The sequence below is a fragment of the Prunus avium genome, chromosome 1 (assembly GCF_965620075.1).
Source record: "Prunus avium chromosome 1, drPruAviu1.hap1.1, whole genome shotgun sequence".
NCBI lineage: Eukaryota > Viridiplantae > Streptophyta > Magnoliopsida > Rosales > Rosaceae > Prunus > Prunus avium.
The window spans coordinates 620,425-641,059 of NC_142284.1; the positions used below are offsets into that span (position 1 = coordinate 620,425).

At 37.3% G+C, this 20,635-nt stretch overlaps 3 protein-coding genes across 4 annotated transcripts; 2 read left to right on the forward strand and 1 right to left on the reverse strand.

Moving 5' to 3' along the window:
• The first annotated feature begins 2,684 nt into the window (after positions 1-2,684).
• LOC110749594 (protein PHR1-LIKE 3) lies at positions 2,685-7,474 on the forward strand. The gene is made up of 7 exons (XM_088247650.1): positions 2,685-2,982; positions 3,080-3,291; positions 5,246-5,322; positions 5,611-5,665; positions 6,263-6,350; positions 6,444-6,513; positions 6,869-7,474. The coding sequence occupies exons 2-7, from the start codon at positions 3,093-3,095 to the stop codon at positions 7,313-7,315; spliced, it is 936 nt and encodes a 311-aa protein (XP_088103776.1). The 5' UTR covers positions 2,685-2,982; positions 3,080-3,092; the 3' UTR covers positions 7,316-7,474.
• Positions 7,475-10,922: 3,448 nt separating this feature from the next.
• Positions 10,923-13,367, forward strand: LOC110749665 (Calcium-binding EF-hand family protein). Of its 2 annotated transcripts, XM_088246944.1 has the most exons (6): positions 10,923-11,132; positions 11,654-11,727; positions 12,127-12,363; positions 12,479-12,678; positions 12,750-12,924; positions 13,029-13,367. In XM_088246944.1, the coding sequence occupies exons 3-6, from the start codon at positions 12,177-12,179 to the stop codon at positions 13,148-13,150; spliced, it is 684 nt and encodes a 227-aa protein (XP_088103070.1). In that variant the 5' UTR covers positions 10,923-11,132; positions 11,654-11,727; positions 12,127-12,176; the 3' UTR covers positions 13,151-13,367. The 2 variants fall into 2 exon arrangements, with proteins under 2 accessions (XP_088103070.1, XP_021805513.1); XM_021949821.2 differs by lacking the exon at positions 11,654-11,727.
• Positions 13,368-13,488: 121 nt separating this feature from the next.
• AP4.3A (protein kinase family protein) lies at positions 13,489-16,154 on the reverse strand. Its single transcript, XM_021949810.2, has one exon. The coding sequence runs from the start codon at positions 16,152-16,154 to the stop codon at positions 13,659-13,661; it is 2,496 nt and encodes an 831-aa protein (XP_021805502.1). The 3' UTR covers positions 13,489-13,658.
• Positions 16,155-20,635: the final 4,481 nt, after the last annotated feature.

The window sequence follows — 20,635 nt, forward strand, 5'->3', positions numbered from 1 at the left end:
CGCTACATGGATGCTAGGACTCGAACGCAAGACCTTGCCTGAGGGAGCAATTGCTCCAAACCACTACACCAGTAATTTAAATTTTGAAAAAAGATATAAAAAATGTATACATATTTCCACAATAGATTTAAAAAGCTTATATTTGTAAGTCATATAGCATTGTTATGTCAATGTCATTGCAATGATACACCAATTGCAGCTGTGAATGCAGGGTGGAAAAGAGATGGTGCTGTGAATAACATTTGCAACCCCACCTCCTCTCAATCACCATGATTAGAAATTTGCAATACATTTTTGTACGAAAGCTCATATATTGTTATGGTTATTTGTTAGCTTGCTGTTGTCCAACATATATATATATATTTGTATGTCTCTCTCCCAAATTCCCAATCAGTGGTTAGTAGCAGCCACTAGCTAGCTACAAGCCGACTGCAAGTACATGGAGATGGGGGGGTCCAGAGACTCGCCGCCCTTGTTTCGCTGGCCTCCTACTTAAGCCTGGCTTTGTCTCCGAGTAGATTTGTTCGAAAATTAATTTCTTCTTTCCAACCACACAAAAAAAAAAGTTAAAAAGTTAAAACAATAAATAATTTTTGAGAAACTAATATAGTAAATTCAGGACACACTCTTCCTCATGTGTGTATTTGGTTTAATCATTTCCCTTATCGTGTTTTATATAAGCTAAAATTTGATTTGAATTTTTTTAATTTAAAGATCTGTCGAGGATCTTGTTTGTAATTTTCTTTGTTTTATATAGGCTAGATTTTTAGAAACACTAATTTGTAAATGAGCCTATGAAGAATTGCGCACTTCATGGGCGTGAAATGTCTTATTCCAATATCCCACTCGTTAGGCATTATTAGTCCCCCCACCCCCCAATGATACTAACTTGTCAACATTGGGATGACAAGCAATTGTTTCTAAAGTGAACAATATACTTTTTATGTGTTAATTTTTGTCTCTTTATTTTTTCTGGACATTGTGTGTTCAATTTGGTAAGGATTAAGACTCAACGACTCAAAACCTTGAAAGATTCAAAGCTTTTGTATTTGAGTTGAACAATAAAGTAGTTAAAGGTCAGCTCGGTGTATTTGCAAATTCGATTTCTTGATTTAGAGTGCAAACAAAATAATCAATTGTAAATATTTAGGAGCATAAAAGGAAAACAATAGCTTGTTTGGTTTGAGTTTTTGTTTATTTATTTATTTATACAAAGTAGTTTCGAAAAGAGATACTACTTTATATAAAATAGAAATATCGTTAACTTTTTTATAAAAAATTATTAAAATGAAAGGGATGCAACACGAGAAATATGTTAACTTAAGTTTTTGTTTTTTTTTTGTAGTTTCTTTCATCCATATTTGGTTTCTTAATTATCAAAAATTAAGAACTGATATAAAATTGCTTTATCTTCTTCTTGTGGAGGAGCACATTTAAAAATATAGCCAATGCTTTGAAAGTGGGTAGGAGGATCCACTTGTCTTAACCCATTAACTATCAAATTATCAATGCAAGCAAAATAAACAAACGATACGTTCGGTAAGATGGAATGGGAGTTGGTGATCACACTAATGATACATTTTCGTCTTACTTTAATGTAACAAGACCAATATAATTATAGTAATCCTATATTTTTAGACCACATTAATGAAGCATATTATATAGCAGTTTATGTGTGTATTACTAACAAATTATTGCATCCCTACATTCAAAGTTGTTAATGCAAATGAGGCTCGAGAATATTCGAACTCTAACTTTGAGTGTGTGTAAATACTCTCAACCATTGTAGCTATAAATTCTCATTTTATATCTTAGTTTTGTTAATTACATTCCACTGAACTAGCTAGAAGCTATCACTTTGAAAGGACTGGGAAACGCGGCGGCATAGGAACCACGGGACCCCCTACTACTTTCTAAAGTTTCTATTATTTTTGAAGAAACACAAAACAAAATATGAAAACAAAACCCCATAGGCCAACTGTCATTTGTTTGCAAGTAAAATAGTGATTTAGAGAAAATTTTAGTTGTAATCGGTAATGTACAATCATGTGTTTATTTCTCCCTAGGTAGATAAAAACATGATACCGTGAAAAAGCTTGGCTGCAAAAAAAAAAAATCTGCTATTGATGGTGATCCTCAATGAAAAGACATGCTTCTCTTGATGAAAAGAAAAAACTGAAAATTCATTGGCACCCAAAAGCAAAATGATCTAGGGTTCAAAGTAATGAGATTCAATTTCAATTTTTTGGGTAGAGTGTCCAATGCAGAATTAGAAACACCACTAAATATATTTCATTGTACCCATTGACCTATCCAAGTACTATTTTTTCAATAGTCTATTATTTGGCCCCTGTATTTTTTTATATTATATTATGGAAGACACTTGTTTTGTTTTTGTTTTATAGGGGATGGAAGGCATATTGACACTTGCTTTCAACATAAAAAAGAAGCCAGGTTTCTTAAAGAGCAAGAGAAAATAAAAAGCTATTTTCTTTCTCGAAAAAGGAAATTTTAAGATCGAAGCCTTATTAAAAGGTGTTCTTATTTAGAAGGATTTTAAATATGTGAGGAGACATCACAATTCACAATATCGTTTATAAAATCGAAACATAGATGTAAAACATTTGAATATCTAATAGAAAATTGGGGAAAAAATTATAAAAAGCACAGAAGTATCACATGCCAACCAAGGACTGCTACACGTTGCCTCTCTGAATAGCCATTTTCAGCAGACAAAACAGAGAGAAAGTAAAATATACAAGAAAGAAAGCAGAGAGACAGAGACACAACAAGACATCGCTGTCTAAGGCCCTAAAGCTATAAGCTAAGCTGAGCTCAGCCTCGCATGCCTTAGAGTTTTACTCTTATTCTGTCTCTCCCACACTCAAAGTTCGCACAGCACAGACCCATTTCTCCAAACTCACTGATATATCTTCTCATCTTCTTCTCTGCATTTTCGGGGCTCCGAGCCCCGAATCCCAGGTACCCATTTTGCCAAACGGGTCTGCATATATTCCTGGGTCGTAAATTCACTCACTTTCTGAAGAAATTTTTTGTGGACTTTTTTTTTATTTTTTAGGAGAAGTTTGAGAATGTACTCTGCTATTCATTCTCTTCCTATGGATGGGAGTATTTGTGGGCATGGAGAGTTCAGTGGATCGTTGGACGGCACGAACCTGCCTGGTGATGCTTGCTTGGTTCTGACTACGGATCCAAAGCCCCGGCTGAGGTGGACTGCGGAGCTCCATGAGAGGTTTGTGGATGCTGTGACTCAACTTGGTGGCCCTGACAGTGAGTATTTGGTTCTTTACTTGCTTGTGATTTAAATTCTTGGTTTTTTATGTTGTTTGGTGCTCTAGTTTCTCCCCCAAGAGCATTTTATGTGTTTGTATTGGTAGTGTGGCGCTGCAGCTTGTGTCTGGTTTAATTTCTGGGTTGTATGTTGCTCTAAATTGTCTTTTGGTTGTTGGGTTTAGTCCTTTTATCTATTGGTGCTATTGAATGTGTCTCATTGTTGTGTGACCCTTATTGTGACAAGGGATATCATAGATGCTTAGGGAATATTTCCTTTTTTAAAAAAAAATTTGAAAATTTGCTTCCCTCCAATGACCATATCACGTTTGTCTGATGATTTTTCACGAATTTAGTGTCATGCTGAATTAGAGTGATTTATGGGGGTGTTCTTACCCTTCTTTGTTCGGATTTTGTTTGTTGGGGGGGGGGGGGGGGGGGCTGGTGTTGGGAGGGGGAGGGGAGGAGAGGGATTGGTGTGATAAAATTCATTGTCAATTAAACAAATACAAGGATGACCCCCAACTCTCAACTTCACACACTTACGAATCTTGAACCCAAATGCCAATACACCCAAGCTCATTATTCCCCTCAGTATCTTGTCCATATGCACACCCTAATGGCCTTCATAAGGACTTAGGGGAAAACCCGAAACTAATTGGGAGTAGGAAAACTTACTTCGGGAGCAAGAAACTCTCTATGCATCCTATTCAATATAGTCAATATAGGAGAGCCGAAATAGGAAACTAAACTCAAATATTAATTTGAGTCATATTCTAACAAATCTCAACCTTGACTCAGATTCTCCAATTTCCACTTCAAACACCATATGAGGGATATGAATTTAAGACACCCGTGCACCTTCGTTATGGATAGAGGTGTGCCCACCACTTCTTTAACATTAGATGAATTCTATCTCTAACAATGAAGTAAGGCCTTCCTTGGTTGATTCCTAATTCCACCTGCTTAGAGTCTTGTCATTCTTGCTTCCCTTAGCATCTCAATTATTTTCTCCAACACCATCATAATTCTTGCAAAAGTTCAACTTTTCACTCAAGTGCATAAGCAATAGCATTGCATCAGTAACATTGGGTCTTTTTGCTCCTTAACTGAGAATCCATAAGCCAAAGCATCCAGTGACCTCAGAGAAATCAAACTCTTCTTTAAATTTGGAACATGTCTCACCTCACCCAATGTTCTAGCATTCCCATAAAACACCTTGATTTCATGTGCCTACTCCAACAGCTTAACACCTGAAACCATTTCCCATCATAACTGTATCGACTTTGCAGGGCTTATAAGCATCAAACCACTCTTGATATGAACAATGGTATGAGCATGTTGAGTCCAACATTCAACAGTCCAAAAAGGAACTATCATTAAGAGTCACAAACAACAGTTTTGAACCAATCTCTACGCTTCCAAGTCTCTTATGTCTTTTCTTCATACTTCACAGTATCTCTTGATATGCCACGTCTTGTCGAAGAAATACTCAGTCAACACCTTTTTCTTTGACATGACTCGTTGTGATCACCATTCCTACCAGAGCTCCCACTCTAGATTTGCTCCTTCCTCTACTCCAATTAGGCTTGGAATCTGAGTTCACCAGACCACCTTGATATAATTGAATTCTGAGAGACAGGTTGACATCTCATCCAGAGTCCACATGTCTTTCCCAACTAGGAGTGTAGTCACTAATGTCTCATATGAATTAGGAATATATGTGGACACAACTTCACTGGTGATTAAATATCAGAATTCAGCTTATATTCAGGCTTATCATTCATGTTGCTCAGTTTGAGTAAGGCCAATCTGTATTGCCTTGAGTCCCATTCCGTCCCATTCATGCTTCATTTCTTAGGTTCCTTATTGTTTAGCCAGCAGCTGTATGTCATAGGATAACTTTTTTCTTCTTCTTCTTATTGTTGTGTTTTTAAATGCTTTCTTATTGCAGAAGCTACACCGAAGGCCATTATGAGAACAATGGGAGTAAAAGGCCTAACCCTTTATCACTTGAAATCTCATCTTCAGGTTTGTTTCTATTTCCCATTATGTATTTTGTGATGAGCTAGAATTCAAATTGTTGAGAGAGAGGGAGGGAGGGAGGTAGCTGGCATTTGAGACTTAAAGATAAAGGCTCAAGAAAATTTGATCTACATTCTAACTGATTAGTGTTGCATGCATCTACAGTGTATATTTAGCTCCCTCTTCCTAGTTATCTTTTGTAGTTTTTTTTCCCTAATGATTTGATCTGAAACTTGGTGGTATAAAATATATAATAGTTTTAATTTTTCTTTGTTTAATTGATGATACTTGCAGAAATACCGATTGGGGAAGCAATCATGCAAAGATTCAGCTGAAAACTCCAAGGATGGTATTAACCTTGAACCCTTTAAAATATTTAAGAGATGGGACATTGTATTATTAAAAACTGTATACATTTTTCTGTGTCATTCTGATGATCCCTAATTAAAGGAGAGGAAAATCACAAATACTACTAGAAACAACCCAACATAAAGAGCACATTTTCATTTTTCATTTTATACGTTTTCTGCAGGTTGTATTAAAACATTTAGCACAAAGAAAGTGCTATTTTCAGCAGGCTGTGATCTTTATCTTTCCTTCCTTTTTCTTTCTTGTCATCTTGCATTTCCTCTCTTTTCCACTGCTGGTCTGGTTTATATATCTCGTAAACTTTTAAGGCAAGAAACTTCTAGATCAATTATTATAAACTGCATGGGCTACCTCTAATTCATTTGCTTGGGGTGCTCGGTGGGCGGGGAATCTATGAAGATCCAAATTCATAACTGTTAACTGTGACATCTGCTGGTGAAAATGGCATGTCTTTCGGGAGACTAGAGTCCGTAGACAATCTTATCACTGAAGTAGTAGTGTAAAGTTGGTGTGCCAAAAGTTCCCGGTGAGAAGTTGTGGCTGTTGGAAAACTTATTAGTTACATAATAATGTGTAGGGATTGCAGCTTCTTGCATTGCTGAAAGTCAGGACACTGGTTCATCCTCAGCAACCTCATCCAGAGTGATGGCGCAAGATTTGAATGAGTATTTGATCTTTCACTTATTACTCCTCTTTCAGTAATTACTACTAATGCTTATCAATTTTCACGTAATTGTTGTTTTTCATGTTTCAAACAGTGGCTACCAGGTTACTGAGGCTTTGCGAGTACAAATGGAAGTCCAACGGAGACTGCATGAGCAGCTGGAGGTTAGTCTCTTTTGTTTGTTTTGTTTAGCTAGTAATATGCAGGCTTATAGGTTTTCGCATGACCAAAAACCACCTTGAGCAATTGTATCATTTGTTTACCAATTATGCAAAGGCCACATGAACTTCTAAATATAACCACAGGTCAGGAGCTCTTCGTGAGAAAAATAACCTTGTTTAAATATGTATATTTCAGGTTGCCTTGATCCTGTAAAACTAATCCATTTGCAGCTTTGAACTTAAATACTCTTCGTCTGTCCAGTTTATTCATTTTTCTTTGTTCTTCCCCCCTCAAGTGGCATGCTATTTTAATTATGATTTTTAAGCAGCAATTTCTTATGGCTAATATTGTAAGCAGGTTCAGCGTCGTCTTCAACTTCGAATTGAAGCACAGGGCAAGTATCTTCAGTCAATACTCGAGAAAGCTTGTAAGACTCTGAATGACCAGGCTGCATCGGCTGCTGGGCTTGAAGCTGCTAAGGAGGAACTCTCTGAACTAGCCATTAAGGTTTCCAATGACTGTGAAGGGATAACCCCACTTGATACCATGAAAATGCCTTCCTTGTCTGAAATTGCAGCCGCTTTAGAGAACAGAAATGCCTCCAATGTACTGGCTCGGCTTGGCAACTGCTCTGTTGATAGCTGCTTGACATCAACTGGAAGCCCTGTTTCTCCAATGGATATGAGTTCACTGGCTGCTGCTATGAAGAAAAGACAAAGGCCTTTCTTTGGTAATGGAGACTCGTTGCCCTTGGAGGGTAACATGAGGCAAGAAGTAGAATGGATGATGAGTAATATTGGATGAATTTCAAGATTTTCCTTTAGAAATGGAAATCCTCTTTTTTTTCTTTTCATTTTCATTAAAAAATTTCTGCCTAGCTAATCTGAAATGTACCATCCTTTGTAAACTTGTACCATCAGTGGTCTGTATATTCGTAAAGCAGTTTGTTTTCATGTGGATTCACCCTTATTTTTATACATGTGGATTTGCCTGCCTTTTAGGCCTTTACACACTGAACTGGCCCTGGCATGAACATATATGCTTCTCTTTTCCTTTTGAGTTGGGATCACATACATACTATACCACAAGTTGATCATAAACTCTTCACTTTATGGATGTGGACTCAAGTCCAAATGGTTAAAGCCTGAAATCCTTCTCAATTTTTTAATATCATGCGTAGACCACTATTACTCACTATGGATCTCAGGCCCAAATATGTACATTATTTTCAAGAGCACTGCATTTCACACCATAAGTGAAGTCCCACGGGTCTCATTGTTATCTTTTCTTGGTAGCACAAATACATGTTTATATGGGTGTGTTCAGTGCAGAAGCTTACAGCATGAAGCACAATTGGTGCTACTACATTTAGGATGTGGCATGCTTAATTATTTTAGGTGGTTGGGAGAGAGGAATCTTTCAAGTGATGATCGCATGATGCGGTTGAAAGAAGGGTAATATCTCTTGCTTTTTTCGTATAATTATAAATCATAAATGCTTCTGCGTTTTTCCCTCATAATCTAATCGTTTTTAGAGTTGTGTTAAACATAAATGCCCATTATGAAGAGTTTATAGTGTGCTTTCAAATATCTAGTCTTCATGTTTTTAGGAAGTGTATACCGGGTAGTAGCAGTTCGTACTTTCTATTAATTTTAGTTTTTAGTAAGTTTATGACAATGTGCTGATGATCGTTCCTACCCCTGAGCCGATCACGACAGGATGTGAGTGGGCCAAATGTATCTTTCCAGCTAGCCTTGAGGGTATTGTTCTGAGATGTAATGATGCATCAAAGAATGATGTCATACCAAATTTATTAGTATAGCAGCGCAGCTATACACTTTAAATATATACGAATATTTAAATATATAAATTTAAAGAGTTCAAGAGTATAGCCGCGCGGCTATAATATTAAAATATTCGAATATATTTAAACATGATAGCCATGCGGCTATACGCTTTAAATATATATTTTTAAATATTCATATATATATATATATATATTTAGGGAGCTGATTTCCCCACTCCCCTTTTCAACACTTACACTCCCTTTTATTTTTTAATACATTTTAATCAATTTGGTTATTTTTTGTTCTTTCCCTTTCCTATTTTACCCTTATTCTGTATTAAATTCCTTTTACTTTACTTTTATATTACTTCACTTTTATATTATTTAGTAATAAAAATAAGATCATAAGAAGAAAAAAAATTACATCCGAACCCCCTGAGGTAATAACCCAGAAAAAAACACCCAACCACCCAGAAATCAACCTTCTTCTTCAATCAAATTTCCAGAAATCAAGTAGTTTGAGAAATATGATTTTTGCGGAGAAGCATTCCTTAATTGGGCATCACCAAATATATTATTTTCTGGCCATGCCCCTATCTCAACCCATGATTTCAAATGCCATATACAAAAAGTAGAAGGCTTTGATCTCACAGCCAATACACCTCTACGGGGATTTCAAAATTTCAACAATTGTGACAGTCTTGCAGGACAAAACTGAGGAGATATTGAACACAGTTGAATAAGAACCCAAAACTCGAAACCTAATCCCCTCCAGTCCCAAATTTCCGCAATCACCCACCCAATTCACTCCAGCCCCAAATTGCCGCAACGACTGGGTTTGGAAACTGATCAGCGCCTGCGACCCGATGACGCCATCGACTCGACGTGTTGATGGGGCTGTGAAGCTTGTTCGAAGAGAGACAGGGGGAAGAGAGAGAAAAAGTGAAGAGAGACCGAGGTAGAGAGAAAGTGGAGACGATAGGGGTAAGGAGATGCGGGTGGGCGGCGGCGACGAGAGGGTGGGGTGGGGGAGGGTGGCGGTCATGAGAGGGTAGGGTGTGTCTGGGTGACGGTGAGGAAAAAAAACTTCGCTAAAACTCAATAAACTTCAAGGTTAGGAAGGTGAAAATTACCCAGTTTTGTCTTGGGACTCGAAACCTTTCCCAAGCTACTTGATTTCTGGAAATTTGATTGAAGAAGAAGGTTGATTTCTGGGTGGTTGGGTGTTTTTTTCTGGGTTATTACCTCAGATAGGGTTTGGATGCATTTTTTTTCTTCTTACGATCTTATTTTTATTACTAAATAATATAAAAGTGAAGTAATATAAAAGTAAAGTAAAAGGAATTTAATACAGAATAAGGGTAAAATAGGAAAGGGAAAGAATAAAAATAACCAAATTGATTAAAATGTATTAAAAAATAAAAGGGAGTGTAAGTGTTGAAAAGGGGAGTGGGGAAATCAGCTCCCTATATTTAAAGAGTATCTCTTCAAATAAATGCCTTGCTTGTCTGAAATTGCTGCCGCTTTAGAGAACAGAAATGCCTCCACTGTACTGGCTCGGATTGGCAACTGCTCTGTTGATAGCTGCTTGACATAAACTGGAATCCCTGTTTCTCCAATGGATATGAGTTCACTGGCTGCTGCTATGAAGAAAAGACAAAGGCCCGTCTTTGGCAATGGAGACTCGTTGGCCTTGGAGTGTAACATGAGGCAAGAAGTAGAATGGATGATGAGCAATATTGGATGAATTCAAGATTTTCCTTTAGAAATGGAAACCCTCTGTTTTTTTTTCCTTTCATTAAAAATTTCTTTTCTGCCTAGATAATCCATCCTTTGTAAACTTGTACCATCAGCGGTCTGTGTATTCGTAAATCAGATTGTTTACACACTGGCCCTGGCATGAACATATTTTCCTTTATGGATGTGAACTCAAGCCCAAATGGTTAAAGCCTTCGTTTTATGGTGAGAGACCACTATTGTCACTATGGGTCTCAAAGCCCATATATGTACATTATTTGAAAGAAGCCATAATTTAAGTTTAACCTGGTAATCCATGTAGCACTGCTTTTCAAACCATAAGGCCATCTCCAACCTCCCAGGCCAAATGGTGTCCTGTAAGGTTGGAGAAAAAAATTGTTTGAATTCGGATAATATATAAATAGTTATATTCTGAAAAGTGAAAATTTAGGTTTAGCCATTTTATGGTTGGAGATGGTCTAAGTGAAATGCCATTTGTCTCATTGTTATCTTTTCTTGGTGGCACAAATACGTGTTTATATGGGTATGTTCAGTGCATAAGCACAATTGGCGCTACTACATGCGTAGTTATATATATTTTTCCTTTTGATACATGTAATATCAAATACGAAAAATTTGAACACATGACTTTAGGAATATGAATAAATTTTCTTGAACATTTGAGCTATAAACTCCTTTACACTTTGTAAACTGTTTTTGTTCGGAATATCCTCACTGACATATCCTGTTGATTTAAGTTGCATTTTTCTATCTATGCCTTAAATTCCTTCCTTGTGGCATAATGTGGTATACTATAAAGTCGAGTCCAAGCAAACATATTCTTTGATGAAAATGTGCCGTTGATATTTTAAAAACATGTTTAAGCAATACTTTGTCTTCAAAAGCCGTAATGGCATCTCCACTTTACCATCCCATTTTTCGCTCCCTTTTAAACCTTTCTCTCTCACTTTTGCTTGGTGGGTAGGTGCTGCTACTCTTTGTTTTCTCTTTCTGTCGTTGCTTTGTTTTGATAATACTGCCTTGCTCTCCTGTAAGAACAAGCTTAATTAGCTTCCATGAAGGGTTCAACTTCAACAGGTTAGTCGTCCCTCTTTCTTTGCTTTTGATATTTGTAGTTTGATTTTCTTTAGCTGTTAACTAGTAACTGTTTTTTGGAAGAAACCCATAAAATGTTTCTTCAAAAATCTGAAATTGGGCATTTCCAGAAAGTTTCTGGCTTCAATTATGTTTGGATTGAATTTGAATTTCTGTTACTGTTTGGTGTTTTTCACATAGCCAGCTTGTTCTGTTTGTTTGTTTGCATTTAATTTTTGTATTATAGTGTGTGATTCAATTTGGTTTATATTGCTTTGATGTAGTTCATTTAGGCTTCTATTATGCCTTGCATATGTTTTTGTGTTTTTTTTACAAGAGAGTAAGATAGCAGTCCTGTAATAAGACAAATGGTAGTGTTATATATGATAAATTCTTTGTGAAGACGCGGTTTCGTTCTTCACCAGGTTTGATCAAAATGAGTAAAGGGGAACAGCGGAAGTTTTTCTTTTAGAAGCTTCCTTCATTTTTTCTTCATCTTCTTATTATTTTTTCGTTTTTATTAGAGGGCTGGAGTTTGTGAATTTGAGGAGATCGTAGACAATTTTTTTTCCTAAGTGAGAACGTATTGGCTGTACATGTAAGTGAGTTGAAGCTTTCAGTTGTAATACCAAAAGTAATGCAGAATTTGTTAATACCTTTTCTAGTTAGACGTATTTGGAATAAGAAGGTCTGCATCTGTAACTACTTTGGCATTGAAAAACTATCATTAATAAGAAAATTTCGCCACAATTACTCTCCACTATGCCATATCCATATGCCTTTAATGAGAAGATACTAGCTACTGGACCATCCCAAACAACCATTTGACCAGGTTCATCACTAGTTTCACAACTATAAACAGCTTATCATCACTAGCCCCTCTCCACCAATATCATCACTATTATTTTGATCACTAAATAGGTAAATACATAACAGGATATAGATTTGAACTTTCTTGTTGAGCTTAAATTGATTCTTCCTAATGTCTTATGTAAAGGCACATCTCATTGCCCTTATCTGAAGTCGTTATCAAACAAAGTAGGAAGCATGCTTTGTTGTCGTGGTTCAACCAACAAGTATAGCAGGTTGGATGCAAAGCTTGAAAAGAAAATGGTTGAAGTTAAAAGAGGTTCCTTGGGCCATAGCAATTTCAAGTCAATTGACAGCATAATCATGAGGTTCCCTCAGTTCAGGGAGGAACTCAAGAAAATAAGAGATGTCTTTGAACAGTATGGTAAGTTTTGAGGTGTTTGAATTATTAAGGTTTTCACCTTTCTAAGATGCTATCATGGAGATTTACTGAAAGTTCTCCGTATCTCCCTGTCTCTCTCTCTCTCTGTCTCTCATAGATGAGGACTCAAATGGAACTATTGACCTTGAGGAACTGAAGAAATGCTTACAGAAACTGCAACTCCATCTGACAGCGGAGGAGATTGAGGATCTTTTTCATTCATGTGACATGGATGGGAGTGAAGGGATACAATTCAATGAATTCATTGTTCTTCTATGCCTCATCTATCTATTAAAGGAACCTTCATCCTCTCATAATGTAATCACCATAAACTCTATTTTTTTTCTCTCTTTGGAAGCAAATTTATAATGTCTTGGGGATTGTTTCAGACATCCAAGATAGATTCGCCACAGCTTGAAGCAACTTTTGACACCGTAATTGAAGTATTCTCATTTCTGGATAAAAATGGTGATGGGAAACTGAACAAGACAGACATGGTGAAGGCATTGAATGAGGCTTATCCTTTGGAGAAATCTCCTGCACATGTCACCAGGACTCGATTCAGTATTAATTCGTTTGCTATTATGGTTAAACTGGTATTTTTCCTTTCTTCTATATGGTTTTAAAGTTCTCATAATCCATTTTTGTTTATCTGTGGGCTGTTGCAGAAGAAATGGATTGGAGCAAACGTGGGAAGGTCAGTTTCAGGGAGTTCCTCTTTGCTTTCATCGATTGGGTTGGAATTGACACAGATGAAGAAATGTCTCCAGTACGAAGTTCAAGCAAGTAATGTACAGTTTAGAAATGGGTGCAGTAGCAGTTGTTCAAATGAGGTCAGATTGATACATTTATATATGTATATATTTCTAAAGCATTTTAAGTTTGTATAAAACAGTTTAGCTGTTCTATCATGTTTAGGTAATGTATTATTTTCTTTACTAGTTTGAACCATCTTGTGAATCACTATGAGAACTAAATGATGGACAGTATTTTCACTTTTTCCTGTATCTGCTCTTCTGTGTTCTTTGTAAAACAAAATTGGAGAAAATTTTGTATCTGTGGATCATGGAATTAGATATGGCAAGGACATGTACCCATTTAGAGCTATGCTACTTCACAAAAAAATAATATAAAAAAACGTGCAGACATGATCCTCTTTAATTTGTTACACAAAGTCTAAAAGAGTAAATACAAAACTTCTGTGTAAAAGATAAAAAGAGAAATCAATTTCTCCATTACCAGAGCTTTCGGTATATATATTATCTATTTGACCCTCAGTTAGGCCGATTGGGTGAGTTTCATTGTATTCCTAGAGCTTGGATCCTCTTGATTAATGACAAGGAAGAAGCATTCATTTGCCTCCATTCTTTCATACTTTCCTCCTTTTTCCCTTCTTCCATGAAGCATTTGTCATTGCCATCAAGTATCCTTACTATCTGCCTCATGTTTGGTCTTAATCGAGGATTGGAGCGTGTACAGCCAATTCCTAGTTTAATCAGTCTCATCATTTCTTTGTGATCGTACGCTCCATTCAACCTAATATCTGCCAGTTCCTCCAATGGTCTTTTGCGTGCCTCAAATTCATGGACCCTCTTCACCAGTAACACCTCAGGCCGTCGAAAGTCTACTGCCATCTGTCCACTAATGATCTCGAGCATTACGACGCCAAAGCTGCATATATCAGCCATCGGCGTTGCTTCCCCAGATTCCATATATTCTGGTGACATGTAACCGAAAATCCCACGAACTGATCTGCTTGTGTTAGCAGTTGCATGATGGCCATGGTCTTTTCGTGTCAAGAATTCAGCAAGGGCAAAAGAACTGAGCCTTGGGTTCATGTCTGGATCAAGAATGACAGCAGAAGAGGTAATATTTCTGTGAATTACTTGCTCATCCCATTCCTCGTGGAGATAAAGAATGGCAGAAGCAAGCGATTTGATAATGCTGTATCTGTGACGCCATTGTAGGATAGAATTGCCAAATCTGTAGTCATGATGGAAAAGCAGGTGACTCAGAAGGCGATCTGCTAAGTAATCATAGACAACAAGCATCTCTCCTTGCTCAGTGCACCATCCACGGAGCTGAACCAGGTTTCTGTGGCGGAGCCTTCCTAAGTTCTGAAGTTCATTTGAGAATCGTGCCCGCAGTGCAGGGCATGTTTTCATGCCAAGCCGCTTCACCAGGATATGATGACGGTTGTTAAGAAAGCCCTGGTAGGCTGTTCCAAAGTCCAGCTCTGCTACCCTTTGAGAATCTGCAAAATTATTTGTGGCAGATATAATTTCCTTGTAGGATATCTCTCGTGGAGTTTCTATCATGGGAAATGTTGATTTTTTCTGACGGAAGCTTTCAGAAGAGCTGACATCACTGTCTACATATTCAGCAGTTGCATAGATGGTTTCTCCAGTGGCTGTGACAAAAGTCGATGAAATAGATGAAATGGTTGTGTTGGTAGTGGCTATTGTGTACCTGGTGTTGGTGCTGCCGTTGTTTGTGCTAGTAGTGGTGGGAGAGGATAAAGTGATGTACAGAGGGTGGCACTGAAATGATGGGAGGCCCGGCAATTTTCCATAAATGTTGCCAGAAAGTGCTTCCACAACCCATTTCATGTTTGGTCTAGATTGCGGGTTGTGAAGTGTGCAAAGAAGCGCAAGATGAAACAAATGCTCCATATCAAAAAGCTTGTAAGACCCATCTGGAATCCTATTATCCCCTGCTTGTAGAAGCTTCCCCTCATCAGATAGCCTTCGGATCCAGTCGAGCAATATGATCTGATCATCTGGGCAAGTGAGGTCAACTGCCCGCCTACCTGACACCACCTCCAGCACAACAATCCCAAAGCTGAAAACATCAGATTTTGCGGTAGCAACACTTCTTTTTTGGAAGCTTTCAGGCGGCAAATACCCAATTGTTCCACCAATTCTGGTCGTCTCTGCCAGCCGAAACTGGTGATCTTTCATTGATGGTGTCTTTGTTTGGTACTCAAGTTCATGTTCTAGCCACCGTGCCAAGCCAAAGTCACCAAGCCGAGCATTGTAATGGGAATCAAGCATCACGTTACTCGTCTTAATATCCCGATGAATGATCTGAGTTTCCAACTGTTCATGCAGATAGAAAAGCGCTGCTGCCAAGCCACTGATTATGTTCCTTCTACGATCCCAATTGAGAGGCGCTGACCCTATATTTTCAGGCCTCCTGAAAATTATGCGGTCAAGGCTAAGGTTGGGCATGTAGTCATATACCAGAAACAACTGGTTTTCATGAACACACCATCCCCTTAGCCGGACAAGGTTCTTATGGCGGAGGTGAGCCACAGCCAATAACTCAGCCACAAAAGTCTTCTCGAATTGCTCTCCTCTCTCCACCAAGCATTTAACAGCAACCACAGTTCCATCACTTGGCAGAACTGCTTTGTACACTTTGCCAAATCCTCCGCTTCCCAAAACTCCATCCTCACTAAATCCATTAGAACCGATATAAAGCTCGGAAAAGCTAAAGATCCTCGGATTGTCTCCTCCAACCTTGTCCTTAAGTTGTATCCCATCCATGTCTTGAAACACGCCAGAGTGCTGTTTCCTTCGTGTACTGTCATGGTGACAGAAATGGATCCATTTCAAGTCATAATAGAGCCTGCATAGTGAATCCTTGATGAAAGCAAGAATATGACTTGTACAATAACCACGAGGATTCTTTTTGATCTCTTCTTTTGTGGGTTTCTGCAGCTTTTCGCAATCCAGCGGCTCGATTTCATTGAAGTCAGCTGGTAAAACGAAGCAGAGACGGTTCAGCTGCATGGCGACGGCGGTGGTGGCTGGAGATTATGGCTTGGAGAAGGACTAGTTGGACATGAAGGAAGGTGGTGAGAAAGATTTGGAGAATTTGGGTTTGTTTATAACATGTAATGTCAAATTGTCATGCTCGATGCCTTTGTGGTGCGTTTATTTTATCAACAGGCTTAGGTTGCATGGTTGAATTGAATGTATCAACCGCCCAATTGGAACCTACCCCCCTTACTGATGTCATAAAGAAGATTCTTTAAGTCATCTTTTCTGGAACATATACAAACTTCCACGATAATGTTTTCACGTGAGAGAACATATTATCTTTTTTTCATACTTGGCCTTGTAAAGCGCGTGGGGACATGCTTCATCTTCGGCTTCTATCATGATGTTAATTATCAAAAAGGGACCCAAATTGCGACCCCCCTTCACATTAATTAATCCCCAAGACTTTAATGTAAAACAAATAATATTAAAAAACAAAAGTCTAATCGCCGTTTAATTATTCTCAGAATGAGACAAGCTTACAGCTCGCCTTGTCTCTTTTTCATCCCATCTAATCGCCGTTCATTAGCTTTATGTAAAACATTTTTTCAAAGGGAAAAACCCATGTATGTGAGTCGTTTGTTTTATTTATGTTGATAGCTTGATACTATTTTTGTGGTAAAAACGATCTTGTGTATTGGGTTTATGGCTAAACGCTAGGATTTCGAGTTTTTATTTATTTTATATATATAATTAAAAATGGAAAAGTTTAGCAATCGCTCTCGAAGCTACAACTTTCAATCTCGTTTTAAGCCCTTTAAATATTTTAAGACATGCTAATTTATTTCTCACCGTCAAAATTGTCACATTTCTGTTATTTTTTGCTAGCAAGCAATGTCTACTGAAAAGATAAAGAATACCCATCAATTTGAAAGAGAAATTGACAGATTTAACTACATGAGACAATTTGGAGCGCATACATGTGGGATGCGAGTCTCCAAGATATCCCCTAACATATCACATCTGGATTAGCTGTGGTCCTCTTTGCACCTGACCTGACCTGTCATCACAAATCCCAAATTGCCGGCAGAAGAGAACCCATCCAATTAGGCAAATTACAAACAATATTTGGCGTAATTGAAAGTAGAAGCAAAAAAGGACGTATGAATGACATCCTTGTTTACTAGACTAACCATTAGTGCTTTGCCTTTTATAGATGGCAGACAATTTACATTGAGATTAAACAACATTGAGATTTTGGGCAAATGGGTTTTGTAATTGGGTCAAATCAAGCATCTTTCTTAATATTCAAGTCATTAAGAAAAAATTTATAAAAAAATGGATTTAGTTTATGCAAACACTGAGCTATATATAATATAAATGAATCACAACTGAAGGCGCAATCGGTGTGGATAGGTAGGGATAAAAGTCAATAGCAATGGGACCATTTGAGGGTGGCAAAAGTTTATGCAGATAATTTAATAAATAAGTGAGTGGGTTTTGGAATTCATGGTAGTTTGTGTTTGGTGATTGGGTAACCTAATTTTGCGGCTGTTTCTAATATGTCACAACTTCTCAGCCTCTTTCTTTCTTTCTTTCTTTCTTTTGGTTGAACCTAAGACCAACAACCTCCATATCAGAATATGTGTATAAGCTAATTCGTATTTCCTTCTCATGGTTGGAAAATGTCTAAGTTTGAATCTTATTTCTTGATTATTGGATGATACTCCTAAGGATTTGGGGTAGATACTTTGTTGTAATTCTTTGGAGGTGATGTAGTACCTTTTTACTTTGGCCGGATTTTTCTTCCTCGGAGATTTTTTTTATGGTTAAGGTTCTAATAATGTCACTTTTTGAACCTTCGTGTGTGTGCCGTACGTTGCTTCGTTGAATGAAAATGCTTCAGAATCCATAAAGCTACAAAATGATGTATAAAGATTTGGAAGTTGATGACCACGAGTTACCACCATATTGCATTCTCTAAAAGTACGCAGAATAAAATGAATGTTGAAATATTGCAACAAGCTGGCTGTTAATGTCCAGACAATGAGAGTGGATACGTCAAGGGGTTACAATTGCTGTTCAACTATTTTACTAACAACCTACGAATCACCCTCAATACAAATATTTGTTAATCCTCCTAACTGCTTTGCCCAAATAAGTCCATATTTTAATGCCAAAGTTTCAGCTTCCAAAACAGAGACAAAACCCAAAGGAATTTGCACCTGCAAGTTTCATCTGGCCTTTGCAATTCCTAATAATGAATCGAGCAGCTGGTCTTCTATCACGGCATACAAAACCATCAAAGTTAATTTTCCAAACATGATCAGGTTCAGGGAGTGTGGGATCCAATTCATGTATAGCTTGCTTCATTGAAAAATAAATAAATTGAATTGTAAAACGTCTTCCTAATGCATAGGGTTTGAAGTTCGAATTTTTTTTCTTTTCAAAATACAAACGGGGAGATTCAAATTCGGATGCAGAGTGGGGAGTACATTCGTTCTAACCAACTTAGCTAAGCCCATATATGCAATTTAAAAGTTTGAACTTTGAGTGGATTTTACGTCTTACCCCTTCATAGGTAAATTACAAGTAATACACTAAGTCGGAAATTTGTAACATCAAAAGGATAGAGACAAGGGACCTTAGGGACGACCTAAATTGGTTTGAGTTTAGGCATATTAATATAAGGTATATTGAAAGTAAAATTGTCAATGTGATTTGTCATCTTCCACTCATGATAAAGGAGACACATATGAAGATTATTTAAACTTTTGGGCCGTCTTAGGGAGGGACTAATCCATATAATGTATTTTTGGGTCAATATATTTAAACTTTTGGGCCGTCTTAAAAGGGTCAGACTCCTGAGCTTTTACTATTTGTGGTCAATTAATTGAAAGGGTTTACTAGTGAAATACCCTCTAAACTTGTATCTTGCTTTCAATTAGCCCCCCTATTCTTTTTTTATTTATAGAAAATTAAGAATATGAACTTTTTTTCTTCACCAATTTCCCCCCTGCCGTTTAAATCATCCACATTTCATCCAATTTTAGGGTTATTTTAACGTACAAAATTACTATTTTACCCTCATATTTAACGGCAAATTGGATGAAATGTTGCGGATTTGGACGGCATGGGGGAAATTGGCGAAAAGAGAGAGTTCATATCCTTAATTTTCTAAAAAAAAAGGGCTAGGGGGTTAATTGAAAATATGGTACAAGTTCAGAGGACAAATCACTAGTATACCCTAATTTGAAAGCGAAATTGGACTCTATAACACTCGTCTTGACTGTTGAATGTCATAGGCTCATAGCTCATGCCAACCAAAACAAAAAACTGGGGAGGTGGGAGGGTCAACTAAACTCCCACCAACTGCAACTTTCAACTAATCCACAGAGCTCAGAGAAAAAGAAGAAAAACTATCCGATAATATTAGTTTGACACTACTTCCTTCCTTTCTTTTTTTGAGATTGTTCTTTTTGCAAATTACAATTTGATACATATTCAATTATTTTCATCAACTACGAAAAGAGAAATAAAGAACTCAGCACACATAAACAAAGGAATTTCTACTTCCGGAGGAAGTTGACAAATATTTTCCTGATTGGTTTTTGGTGATGACAAGAAATGAAAGCAGCTTTGATTATAAAAGGAGAACACTTTGCCTAGCTACCAGACTTTAAAAAAAATTTAATTATGAGAAAAGTAACTCAAAGTGATTGAGATACCATCAACTTTATACTGTTTCAAGTGCGTAAAAATTTGTTCACTAACATCTCATTATATAAAGTTCCACAAGCCTTTCAAGTATAGGGCCCCTAAGGTGGAGATCAACATAAAAGCTAGGGTTAAGAAGAATTAATGGTTGAGAGAAGCGATGATGATGATGATATATAGTAGAAAGAAAGAAGAAGTCCTCCGTCCAAGCATTCTCTTCATCTTTATTTGGTCATTAGGTCAGTTGGGAGGAGAGACTTTATACTTTTAATAAAGTCTTTCTAAATACAAATCGGCCCGGTACCACTCGTATCTTGCCTCACGAACATAATAGCTAAATAGGAACTTCTTGGTTCTTGTACCCCGTCCCACTGCGCTTCCCATTCTAGTATACCATTCCCCATGTTAAGATTTGGATTACGAAGGGAGCAGAAAGGTAGAGAGAGAGAGAGAGAGAGAGAGAGAGAGAGAGAGAGACTAAGCTGAAAGAAGAATGGAATAATCCTCAATACAACTTCTCACCGTTGCAGAGGTCATGTTTTTCATTCATTGCTATTCTCCTCTTACATCAGGAATCATCACCATTCAAATCAACCATTGTGATTATGACACATGGCAGTACAAGGCATGTGAGCCGTTGGTAATAAAAACCTGATCTAAGACCATACACTTGGCATATGAGCTCAAGCTTACATAACTAACACACAGTTGAATAAAGAAATGTAAAATGTACTAAGTAAATCATTTACTAATGAGAAATTAGTAAGCCCAGAACCACCTTTCAGACCACCCAG

What these genes read in the sequence shown, in the direction of transcription:
- LOC110749594 (XM_088247650.1), top strand. Translation starts at nt 3,093, where the DNA reads ATGTACTCTGCTATTCATTCTCTTCCTATGGATGGGAGTATTTGTGGG. An exon ending in ATGGCGCAAGATTTGAATGA is followed by an intron (nt 6,351 to 6,443) that starts GTATTTGATCTT and finishes TGTTTCAAACAG; the next exon opens with TGGCTACCAGGTTACTGAGG. An exon ending in GACTGCATGAGCAGCTGGAG is followed by an intron (nt 6,514 to 6,868) that starts GTTAGTCTCTTT and finishes TATTGTAAGCAG; the next exon opens with GTTCAGCGTCGTCTTCAACT.
- LOC110749665 (XM_021949821.2), top strand. Translation starts at nt 11,111, where the DNA reads ATGAAGGGTTCAACTTCAACAG. An exon ending in GAAGGGTTCAACTTCAACAG is followed by an intron (nt 11,133 to 12,126) that starts GTTAGTCGTCCC and finishes TCTTATGTAAAG; the next exon opens with GCACATCTCATTGCCCTTAT. An exon ending in TGTCACCAGGACTCGATTCA is followed by an intron (nt 12,925 to 13,028) that starts GTATTAATTCGT and finishes GGGCTGTTGCAG; the next exon opens with AAGAAATGGATTGGAGCAAA.
- AP4.3A (XM_021949810.2), bottom strand. Translation starts at nt 16,154, where the DNA reads ATGCAGCTGAACCGTCTCTGCTTCGTTTTACCAGCTGACTTCAATGAA.